Here is a 12292-nt window from a genome sequence, read left to right as displayed (position 1 = left end):
AAGTGAGGTGATTCACTTTGGAAGGAGCAACATGAATAAACAGTACAGCACTAATGGTAAGATTCTTGGTAATGTGGATGAGCAGAGAGATCTGTGTCCATGTACATAGATCCCTGAAAGTTGCAACCTAGGTTGATAGAGTTGTTAAGACGGCATATGGCGTGTTAGCTTTTATTGGTCGAGGGAGTGAGTTTCGGAGCCATGAGGCTATGTTGCAGCTGTACAAAACTCTGGTGTGGCAGCACTGTGTACAATTCTGGTCACTGTATTATAGGAAAGATGTGGAAGCAAAAATTTCCAGCTCGGCAAACAGAACCACAACAACGAGCACCCGAGCTACAAATCTTCACCCAAACTTTGAGATGTGGAAGCTTTGGAAAGGGTTCAGAGGCAATTTGCTGCCTGGTATGGAGGGAAGGTCATATATGAGGAAAGGCTGAGGGACTTAAGGCAGTTTTCATTAGAGAGCAGGTGGTCGAGAGTTGACTCAATTGAGACATACAAGATAATCAGAGGTTTAGATAGGGTGGACAGTGACAGCCTTTTTCCTCAGATAGCGATTGCTAGCACAAGGGGACATAGCATCAAATTGAGGGGTGATAAATATACGACAGATATCGGAGGTAGTTTCTTTACTCAAAGTAGTAGGGACGAGGAATGCCCTGCCTGCAACTGTAGTAAACTTGTCAACTTTCAGGGCATTTAAATGGTCATTGGGTAAACATATAGATGAAAATGTAATAGTATATGATAGATAGGCTTCAGATTGATTCCACAGTTTGGCGCAACATCGAGGGCTGAAGGGCCTGTACTGCGCTGTAATGTTCTATCGATTCTTTGTGACTGTTTCCATCTTTGTTATTTATTCAATCCATTTAATTTTATCTAATATTTGGAGAGGTTTTATACAGGAGACCATTACTAAAAAATTAGAACGCTCCCTGTACCTATCACACAACCATCTCATTTTTTGTCATCAAAACCCTTCAAAATCTTGAATATTTTGAAACCTACAGAACATCACAATTCTCATAAGCCTCCATTACTGAGATCTGATGACAAAAGCTTTGGCATAAAATCAGGAGTGAATTTTTCAGTAATCTTTTCTTGTAAGGTTTAAAGGATAGTACCCAAAACCAGAAACAATATTCTAACTCTAGCTCAACCAGCGATATGAGCAGGATTTGCATTGCTGCTAGTTGTATACTTGATACCGAATCACATTTTAAGGTCATATAAACAAAACTCTTTTGCAGTTTGTTCATTTATCCCTCCACTTCTACAGATTTCAGATTTTTTACTTTTCCAAAGGGTCACATGGATCCATAAAAAATAAATTCTCCCGTCATTAATTCCCATGCTACACAACTGAAAGGAGCAAGGTAAAACTGGATTAAATCTTTAAATATGTTCTTACAATTCTTGTGGACTGAGTAACATTAGACTGCAAAGCCTTCAAAAATGCCTCACTGCGATCTTCTACCTCAATCCTAAAATAAAAAAAGTCAGTTTATTTTTTTTTAAAACAAATAAGTGACCAGATTAAATTGATAGCAATTAGCTAACTTTGCAAAATACAGCCACAGAAAGTAGTCACGGGAGGATCCTGCCCATGTAACAATTCCAATAATGCCTATAAATACTCACCAAAATTGCTACTCATCTGTACAGGCTTGACCTCGTACAGAAATGAACGGTTGAAAATACTCAGTTAAACTTTCTAGTCAGTTCCTCTGACAACCATCCATTCAGGTGATTGGGGAATATATTCCATCATGGAACACAGACAGAGCTCACCATTGGGTAGAGAACTGGCTCAAAGGTAGAAGACAGAGGGTGGTGGTGGAGGGTTGTTTTTCAGACTGGAGGCCAGTGACCAGTGGAGTGCCACAAGGATCAGTGCTGGGTCTACTATTTTTCATCATTTATATAAATGATTTGGATGTGAGCACAAGAGGTACAGTAAGTAAGTTTGCAGATGACACCAAAAGTGGAGGTGTAGTGGACAGCAAAGACTCCGATTACAACGGGATCTTGACCAGATGGGCCAATGGGCTGAGAAGTGGCAGATGGAGTTTAATTTAGATAAATGTGAGGTACTGCATTTTGGGGAAACAAATCTTAGCAGGACTTATACACTTAATGGTAAGGTCTTAGGGAGTGTGGCTGAACAGAGAGATCTTGGAGTGCAGGTTCATAGCTTCTTGAAAGTGGAGTCGCAGGTAGATAGGATAGTGAAGGCGGCGCCTGGTACGCTTTCCTTTATTGGTCAGAGTATTGAGTACTGGGAGGTCATGTTGCAGCTGTACAGGACATTGGTTAGGCCACTGTTGGAATACTGTCTGCAATTCTGGTCTCCTTCCTTTTGGAAAAATGTTGTGAAACTTGAAAGGGTTCAGAAAAGATATACAAAGATGTTACCAGGGTTGGAGGATTTGAGCTATAGGGAGAGGGTGAATAGGCTGGGGCTGTTTTCCCTGGGGTGTCAGAGGCTGAGGGGTGACCCCTTATAAAGATTTATAAGATCATGATGGGCATAGTTAGGGTAAATAGACAAAGTCTTTTCCCTAGGGTGGGGGAGTCCAGAACTAGAGGGCATAGGTTTAGGGTGAGGGGAAGATATAAAAGTGGCAACTTTTTCACACAGAGGGTGGTACGTGCATGGAATGAGCTACCAGAAGAAGTGGTGGAGGCTGGTACAATTACAACATTTAAAAGGCATTTGGATGGGGACATGAATAGGAAGGGTTTGGAGGGGTATGGGCCAGGTGCTGGCAGGGTGGGACTAGATTGGGTTGGGATATCTGGTCGGCATGGACGAGTTGGACCGAAGGGTCTGTTTCTGTGCTGTATATCTCTGACTATGGATGGGAAGTAAGGTGAGCCATTCACCTCAAAATACATAGTCTTTGTTCTCGTCACACAACAGGGAAATTATGTAATTGTTCAGGTTGAGTTTCTGATTCCCAGCAGGAAATTAGACAGAGTAATGCCAGTAAAATATAGACTCTCTCTAGGTGGAAACAAACAGTCATTGTCCGACAAGTTATTTGCCAACTGAAGCTTGGATGCTGTACAGAGCTGGTTACCCATGGTCATAGGCAGTTATTACATGGAGAGTCACCAGTGGAACAGACATCACTGAAAAAGTAAATTTGACGGAATGTAGCCACTTTGATACCAGCTGCAGACAATAGTCCCTGATCAAGTTGCTGTTCATTGATCTTCTCCAAAGACAGACCATCTGATCAATTTCCTTTGTTTCGTATCCAACAGTCATAGAGGTGTACAGCATGGTAACAGACCCTTCAGTCCAATAACAATGCAAAGATGTTCATTTTTCTTCACTGGAGTAGGAATTCTAAGTGAGACCCAGTGCAAGGGACTAATTCCATGTTAATTAACTATGCTAGTCTTCTAATGCTTGAGTCTGGCACTGACACCACTTCATTACAACGAGAGAGTGTTGTGAATGAACTATTTGAGGAGCCAATAATATACAGAGGAATCTCAATTATCTGGCATTCAATTATCCAAATTTTGGATTATCTGGCAAGATTGCAACGTCCCAATGCTTGGCTAAACGGTGTCATCCACCATTAGGTTATCCGAACAAAATGCTCCCTGCCCGAGTCGTTCGAATAATCGAAGTTCCTCTGTATGAAGATGGAGAACTTGGCTTTCCATCAGAGAAATAATAAATTAAATCTAATCATGTTTACAACTTGGAGCTGCCTTGGGCACAAACTAAACTTTGTCATTTAAATTTTCAAGTATTTGTTTCCCCCGTTGTTACAACATTTACAGTTTCAGAATGTATGAGCAGGCTTAAAATACAAAAATCAAAACCATAATCATTATATTGTTTCACTAGGTGTGATATTGATGAGGAGTGTTAAGAGACAAATCTTTCAAAGCTTGTCACCATCCCCTTGGGTTTCATTTTTTGGTGTTGAATTTCCTTGCATCTATGATAAAGTTCAACAATGCAGATCAGGCACTTATGGACAACCAGTTACACTGACAGGAGAATCTAATAAGAGCTTTCACTTGTATGGATTTATTTCTGTAACAGACTGGACATAGAATCTTTTCCACTGGCTCAGCAACCTAGGAGTAAGGGAAGAACAACTTAAAACTCAGCTTGATCTCTTAGGAATTCAGTTGTTTTTTTTTAAATTCATTCATCCATTAGCATTGCTGCTACATGGGCACCACTGACTGGGCCAGCAATTATCGTCCATCCCTTGAGGGGATGCCCTGGAGAGCTGTCTTCTTGAACCACTGCAGTCATTTGATGTCATCATTTTAGATGGAAGTGGTCATGGGTTTGGAAGGTGCGATCTAAGGAACCATATAATCTTGCAAAAGTATACCGCTGTTACTGAGCACTGGTGGAGGAGGGAGTACATTTTTGTGGATATGATGCCAATCAAACGGGTTGTCAATCCTGGAGGGTGTGAACACTATTTGTCACTTATCAACCCAAACATGTCTCCCTACATTTGGACGTGGACTGTTACGGTATGCATTGTGAATAGTGCAGTTATTAATCAAATTGTAGAAATCATAGAATCCCTATAGTGTGGAAACAGGCCATTCAGCCCAAAGTCCACACCGACCATCCAAAGACCATCCCGCCCTATACCTGTAACCCTTAACTTCCCCACACTCAATCCACCTAACCCGCACATCTTTGGAACATGGGAGGAAACAGGAGCACGTGGAGGAAACCCCACAGGCATGGGGACAACGCCCGTGTGGAGTTTGCTCAGTCACCTGAGGGTGGAATCAAACCCAGGTCCCCAGTGCCATGAGGCAACAGCACTAACCACTGAACCAGCGTACCGCCATGTTATGATACAAGTCATGGGTAATAGAGGTTTAGAATTCTCCAGCAAATTAGGTCAACTGTTAATTTTAACTGTTGTTAATTTGTTTTGCTTAAGCAAAATCTGTTATGGTAAATATTTCAAGTCAAGTCACAGATCAGCCACAATCTGAGTCAGGCCGCAGGCTCGAGGATTAAATGGTCCATTTCTTTTCATGTTCCAAGAATTGTCAGGAGTATGAAGACTAACAGTGCATTCAGTATGAACCATACAAGTATGGTTGAGTACTTACATTAATGGCTTTTCCATTCTAATGCCCATTGCATTTACTACTTTGCCTAGAGTTTGGAAAAGGCTCCGAGCTACATCAACATTTCTTCGGGTAAAAATCAGCACCCAATTTTCCAGTGGAATAGGATTAATCAGGTATGCGCCTCTGGTTTCTCTGGACCACTCTGCTGCTTGAGGATTATAGTCAAACTGAAAAGCAATGGAATCCACACAATATAAAACTTAAATCAGAGCATAAAAGGTGCAACTAAACAAAAACATACAAAAATAGCTTTTTCCAACACATGCCTAAACTATACATCACAGAAGAAAAAGTCAAGAGAAAACCAAGAAATTTGGGAATGAAGCCTCAAACATGCTAAATTAGGCAATTACTTTGACTTCAGGCCAACCCTCGTCCATAACAATCTTGAACCTAATGCAGTTATGATCACTGACAGCAAAATGCAGTCAGTCTTTCCTCCTCCAACACCTCCATCCCCTCCCTCTTTGCACACACACCCTTGCTGCCCTATATTAGGTAAGATCAAACACAAATCAGGATTTAGTTAAATGATTTTTAAAAAGTCACAAGGAAATGAACGGCCATCTCTAGCCTGGGAACAAAGGAACTAAAGTCATGCTAATAATAAATCCAAATTTCTAAAAGTCACTCACTTTTCCATCAAGACTGCCCATTGTAACAAATGCTTGCTCTTAAATTAACTTTTATGCACTTAATGTCAATAATTTCTTGCACAAGCTACATATTGCAGCTCACAATACAGTAGACAATCTAATATATTGCCTGAAATAAGACATTCATGACCAATGGTTGAAAACAGGTGACACTTGACTCCATGTATTTACCTTCAGAGGGTATTGTCACATTATGCTTAACCACTAGCAGTGATTCGATGCTGAAGCAATTTAGTACTATGGAGTAGCTTAGAGAACTATTTAGATGTAGAACTTAGCTCCTTATGTGGACATAAACAAACTTACATCCATTTGCAATCTGGGTGAGATTTCTAATGCACATTACCATTTTTCCACCTTGGTGGATCTTCTCTGAAGGCACAACTCGACCAGACAACGAGTGCAACTCAGTATCAAACTGGAGACCCCAATCAGAGAGTTCCTTCTGGACATTATCATCCCTGTTTTTAAGAAGTTTAAAAATCATTGTAACCTAATAACAGCAAATCTATAAGTCTACTTCAGTTTCAATGCAGAAAAGAAATTCCCCTACATGAATTCAAAACAAAGTGTAACAGAGTTCAGATCATAGTGACTATTTTGAGAAAATCTGCTGCTTTTGAGAGCCAGAACTATCCCATGAGTTTATTAAGTAGACCAGGTGAACACAGAAAATAATCTGATGCTGTAAAGCCAGATAGCAGAATGAAATCCTAAATATAAACACTGACATTGAACAATTTTCAAAATGGTCCATTTCTGCGCCATATACTCCTTGTACATTGAATAAATTACACAAATTGGTGTACCCCAACGTCAGACTTATTAAAAAGCTAGAACTTAAATTACAGTACATCTTAATGTAAGTAGTGCAACCAGGTTCAGACTAGAGTTCCAATGTTGGCTTGGCTCAAACTGTGAAGGCCAAAGAAAATGTGGTAGAACTGACTGCAGTAAATATTGAAATTAAAAGACAGACAAGAATAGAAATTGCTAGAAAAGCTCAGCAGGTCCGAGGATGGGTCACATAACCTGAAATGTTAACTCCGATTACTCTCTGCAGATCTTCCAAACCCGCTGAGCTTTTTCAGCAATTTCTATTTTTGTCTGATTTACAGCAGAGTCCTTTTGTTTTTACTTGAAATTAAAAAGTATTTAAAAACTTTAATCTGCTGACCTAAGAGAGAATAGAGAATCAGAAAAGACAATTAAAATAATTGACAAATTGAAACATTTTACCATAGCCCACTGAAAGAAATGGCTTCAATATTTTACGACAATGGGCTACATTACAAAAATTTTCATACTTATGATCACCAGATTATTTTTTTCCAAATTTAATTTCATTTAAGAACGTACTTTTGAATGTAGTCCATGAAACGGCATAACCGCTGTTCTCTTTGTTTTGGTGTTAATCTTGTATGCACAGACAGGTCTCTCATAACATTGAAATCGGAACGTATTTTGTCAGTCATTCCTGTAAATTATAAAGAAAGAAAACATGAATTTACAACGGTGCCTTTCACATACATCATTTTCTGGCCTATGAAGTGTTTCTTTATGGTATTGTCATTGTTGTAATATAGGAAACAGTAGCCAACTGCATTTGGCAAACTCTAAAACAGCAAAGTAAAAATGACCAGATCATACGTTTTTGTGGGTGTTGATTCAGGGATAAATATTGGCAAAGATTTTGGATAATTTGCTTGCTCTTCTTCAATGAAATTATTTACCAGAGGAGGCTGTCAGCCTTTGCTTAAACACTGCTTTTTGAAGTACTGCACCTCCACTAGTGCAGTATCCTCTCAGCATTGCAGTTTCACTGATTATTTTGTCCTTAGAACCTGGTATGCGACAGAACCTTGCTTACTCAGAGTCAAGTGCTGCCATGGAAGGCAACACTGAGGATCAGCCAAAATATTGATACTGAATGCCGCTGCTGAATCAAGTGCAGCTGCTACTTCATGCTATATGAATTAAACCCAAACAAGGGCACGAGAAGGACGGAGCCACATTTTAATGATGATTTTGACACACAGTTCTACATTCACAAGCTGCACTCTGAAGCTTATTATGCATTTTGAAAGTGCAGCTATCGCAGCAAATCATCTTTTCACACCAAGACCTAATTTCAGTACAGATCAAATATTCAGCAGACAAACTAGATGTCCCTTGGGCCAGCATACTTCAATTCACAACCAATGAAACAAATCTATACAATATTCTACAGCATGTGCTGACAATTATGGTTAAATGCTAAGTTACAACTGTAAAAGTCTAGTTTACAACATTTACATCTCCTCCTAGCGGCTTCAAGAATGAGAAATGTGGAAACTAAATAGGCAAAAGGTCGCAGGTTTAACTCTCTTTGGTATAGTTAGCCAATCTCAAAAACCATGCTTCAGTGACTTGAAGGTAATGAATTATTTCAAAGGCACTGCCATGCCACCAGAATGTGACATTATCAATAAGATGCACTCTTTGACATGGAATATGCTTTCAAACTGAGTTATGCACACAAAATGATTATTACATATCGCCCCAAATTAGCCCATCTTTTCAATTCCTATTACCTGTAAGATAGCAGAGCTCTGGAATGAGGCAGATGGGTCCTATAGTAGTACCTCCAGGTCCTTGTCTTTTGGGCTGACTGACAAGCACTGGCTGGTTCAGATCAGTGATGTCTGTACTATATTGCTATGAAAAAATTAAAAAAAAGGTGTAACTCAAATTCTCTCTCATTCCTAACCTTTCAACATATTGGTCAAAAATTAAAGAAATTGACATATCAGAACTTTTTTTTTTAAACTGAAGATTAATGCAACATGGTTGTACCTTCTTGTAATATTCTATGTAGCTGATTTGAGATCCATCTGCTTTTTTAAAGGTGTTTCGTGGATTTTGAACCCAATCAATGTCATCAATTCGGTAAGTCTTGTTGTTGTACCTAGGAGTCACCATGATGACTGAATGAGTTGATGAATGAATACATTACTATGATCTAAGTGGAATTTACTACTGGCCAAGTCAGACTCCAGAATGAAATGTGGTTCGATAGATTTTGTTTTTATTTATTATGGTGGTCATTCATCACATGACATGTACAAAAGACTGTTTCCTTATAAAGGAAATCTCCACTTATTACACAGAGGAAAACAAAACAAGCTATTTAAATATAGAAACACTGATAAAAGATCTTAAAACTACAGCCAGTCTCATCTATTCCCCAACACCATCAATTAGTGCTTCAAGTTTTGAAAAAAAGACCTTCTATCAACTCTTTAGGTTTGACTTAACTGCTTCTTTCCCAGTTCTGTGCAGTCTTCCTTACACGAATACTCAAAACTGAAAGCCTTGGTTAGTTGCTTAATAATCTGTCAATTTCTGGAAGTTTCACCAGTTAAACTTTCACACCACGGTAACAAGCTCTCCTGAACTGGCCTACGGTTTCTTGCAAGTGTGGAATATATGGGGAGGCCTAGTGATATCATCACTGGACTGTTAATTCCCAGAGACCCAGGTAATGTTCTGCGGACTTGGGTTCAAATCTCACTGTGGCAGACAGGGGAATTTGAATTCAACAAATATCAGGAATTAAGATTCTAAAAGGTGACTATGAAACTATTGCACTTGTTGGAAGAACCCACTTGGTTCACTAATGCCCCTTTCAGGAAGGAAACTACCACCTTTAACCAGTCTGGCCTATATGTGACTCCAGACCCACCGCAATGTGATTGACTCTTAATTAGGCAATTAAGGATGGGCAATAAATGCTAACCTCACCAGTGACATGCTTATCCTTTGAATGATTAAAAATATTGTGCTCACGACCGTTCTTTTTCAAAACGGTCTTAAAAGCTTCAAATCCTGGGCGTTTCCAAACTAAAATCAATCCTTGATTATTCTAAACCAAAAGCAAGCTACTGCCTTTGAAATGTTTATTCTTAGTCATAAACCCCACAGCATGGATCCAAGGGGCTTGAAAGCCATTTGCTCTAACACATACTGAATTAGGTCACAGAAGCACTATGGCCTTGTCTATTTTTTTCCAAAGTAAAAGTATACCCATATGGCACCAGCTTGAAATCCAACCCCATATTTAGAAAATAAAATCACACCATTTCTTACAAGATCATAAAAATATGCTTAAATCTAAAAGCTAGCAGAAAGAAGAAACAGCCCAAAGCAAAGACAAATATGGTACTGCACGACTCTGATGTGAAGTAAAGCACCCAGATACCCTCATTAACACAATCCGGATCTTACCTGGTAAGAACTATGACTCCGATTAGCTCCTTTGAGCAGGCCTCCTGAAACCGGTGTTCACCGAACTGCTCATATAATTGATACATCACATCAAGTACAGTTTCGCTACGTAGAATCTTGTGACTGACATCTGCACATAACATGACACTGTTCTCGTACTGCAGAATTGAAGTGGTGTATCCTGGCCAAACCATGATTCTGTAGTAGTAGAAAATACCACAATATTCACCACGGTTGTAAAATTTCTGATACTTTATTACCTTGTGAAATTTAGTTTGATTTTAGTTAGTTACATCTGAATATAATTCCCATACGTTTCTCAATTCTTCTAGCTGTAGCAATAACAGACAGGCTTTGAATCTGCAATTCTATCCTGATGCAAGGTAGCCACTGATGGAAAGGTTTGATTATAGATTGGTTTGAAAAAAGATTATATAGATTCACAAGCAGCAATAAAAAAAAGTATTTGGAATTACTGAATGTCTGAACAACCTAACTCATATCTTTTACTTCTAACACTGCTGCAACTGAAGACTACACAATCTCAACTCACCCAGTAAAAGGGAAGATTAATGAGCATAATACATTGGAGGACTACTTTTGCAACTGTGTTACTTTTGCATACCGGTGTTGTGGAATCATAATGGGATCCTGAGGGTTGTAATAGTTTCGGCCAATTTGCTGCAAGGACATCATCTTTAAAAGCCTGCAAAGAATTTCATAAATTTTGTTAAGGAACGAGAAGTGAGTTTTGAAATGACAACTCAATAGAATCTGTAAAACAGCAAGTACAAAAAGAATTTTAAATCAAATTAACCAAACTGTAAATTTCTAACAGACTCCAGCTTCAGTTTTCTTGTCGAGGCACACTTCCTGCAAGATTAGATAAGCTTCTATTTATTTAAATCTCAATTATAAAACATCACAAGATCAATCCAGCTCATTTGATTTTTTTTTAAAATCAGCCGGTTATCTGACAAGCTGTGAAGACATATCATAACTTGTGTCTTATAAATAGAATACTCTAAGTAGAAGTTTGTTTTGCACAAAATTAGTGCAAACTCCACTTTTGATCCAAGCCCTCTCAAGTAACTGGAGCACTCCTCAGGCTATACTTGAACACTTGGAAAACAGTGGTGTACCAAAATGATAATACTTAAATCCCAAAGTGAGGACACTCACTTCAATTTGAAAGTGTAATTAAGTCCCAGATTCACGTATTGCAACCACAGGGAACTATCCTACTCATGCCTGTACTGGTTCAACTGGAGTGAGATACTTTAGTCCCCACAGTCCTAAATAGTTTCCAGGTCAAAGACACTTTCAACTACTTACCTTCTGAACACAATATTGTAAAACTGAAGGCATGTTGGAGATGTTGGAGGCAATTCATTGGTCAAAGTAACTGTTACCTTCACATTCTGGCCATCACGTGTCTGGCTCAGTAGTTCAGTGACCTTACAATTAAAGAACAGATGACAAGTTTTATTAAAACTCAATTTTTTTTCATGTTTAACACCAAGTTCATCCTTATTGTTATAGGAAGTAATACCTTCAATGTTTGAAAAGCCATTTTTCCAATGGTTTCTGAATGAACGTCGGTCCTGGGACTCAGCAGCTTGCATTGGATAGTCAATGCACTAGTAAACAAGCTCACAATGATAATCCTATCAGAACTGAGGGAGAACTATACCGTAGGAAGAATCATCAAATGGAAGTCACATTCACTCTTGCAAGTGAATACAGGAAGATTCCATGCCACTATTTTGAAAAGAAGGGTAGTCACCCAGGCTGTTCCACCCAATATTTATCCCTCAGTCAACACCATAAAAATAGCCTGTTCAGTAAACCCATCAATTCCTATCTTAAACTGTTCAATGATTGACCTTCCACAACCACACAGTCACAGAAGCACAGACTCTACAGTAAGAAATACAGCACAGTCTACATTAGTCCCACTTTTGTACACGAGGCCCATATCTTGCTATACCTAAATTAGCTGCCTTTCTTATTATTCTTTCACAGAATAAGTGCTCTGTTGGTTAGGCCAGCATTTATTGCCCATCAGAATTGCCTTGAAGAAAGTAATGGTGAACTGTCTTCTTGAACCATTGCTGTCCATGTAGCCACATCCATAATGCTCTTAAGGAAGCGATATCCAACATTTTGACCCAGCGACACTGAAGTTCACGACCATATTGTGAGTGGCTTGGAGAGAAACGAAT

The 12292-nt window shown here is 39.0% G+C and overlaps 1 protein-coding gene across 2 annotated transcripts in view; it reads right to left on the bottom strand.

Moving 5' to 3' along the window:
• piwil1 (piwi-like RNA-mediated gene silencing 1) overlaps window positions 1-12292 on the bottom strand; it is a 49869-nt gene that overhangs the window by 24431 nt on the left and 13146 nt on the right. For both annotated transcript variants that reach the window (XM_087999848.1, XM_087999849.1), the window contains 9 exons: window positions 11403-11524; window positions 10693-10773; window positions 10068-10265; window positions 8637-8748; window positions 8375-8498; window positions 7161-7278; window positions 6148-6262; window positions 5125-5312; window positions 1418-1490 (listed from right to left, as the gene is read on the bottom strand). In XM_087999848.1, the coding sequence (XP_087855974.1) occupies window positions 1418-1490; window positions 5125-5312; window positions 6148-6262; window positions 7161-7278; window positions 8375-8498; window positions 8637-8748; window positions 10068-10265; window positions 10693-10773; window positions 11403-11524 (1131 nt within the window). The remainder of the gene's footprint in view (window positions 1-1417; window positions 1491-5124; window positions 5313-6147; window positions 6263-7160; window positions 7279-8374; window positions 8499-8636; window positions 8749-10067; window positions 10266-10692; window positions 10774-11402; window positions 11525-12292) is intronic.

The sequence above is a fragment of the Chiloscyllium plagiosum genome, unplaced genomic scaffold (assembly GCF_037043375.1).
Source record: "Chiloscyllium plagiosum isolate Xiang-an unplaced genomic scaffold, Cpla_swu_hap1 HiC_scaffold_24, whole genome shotgun sequence".
NCBI lineage: Eukaryota > Metazoa > Chordata > Chondrichthyes > Orectolobiformes > Hemiscylliidae > Chiloscyllium > Chiloscyllium plagiosum.
This window is presented reverse-complemented; position numbering and strand designations above follow the sequence as displayed.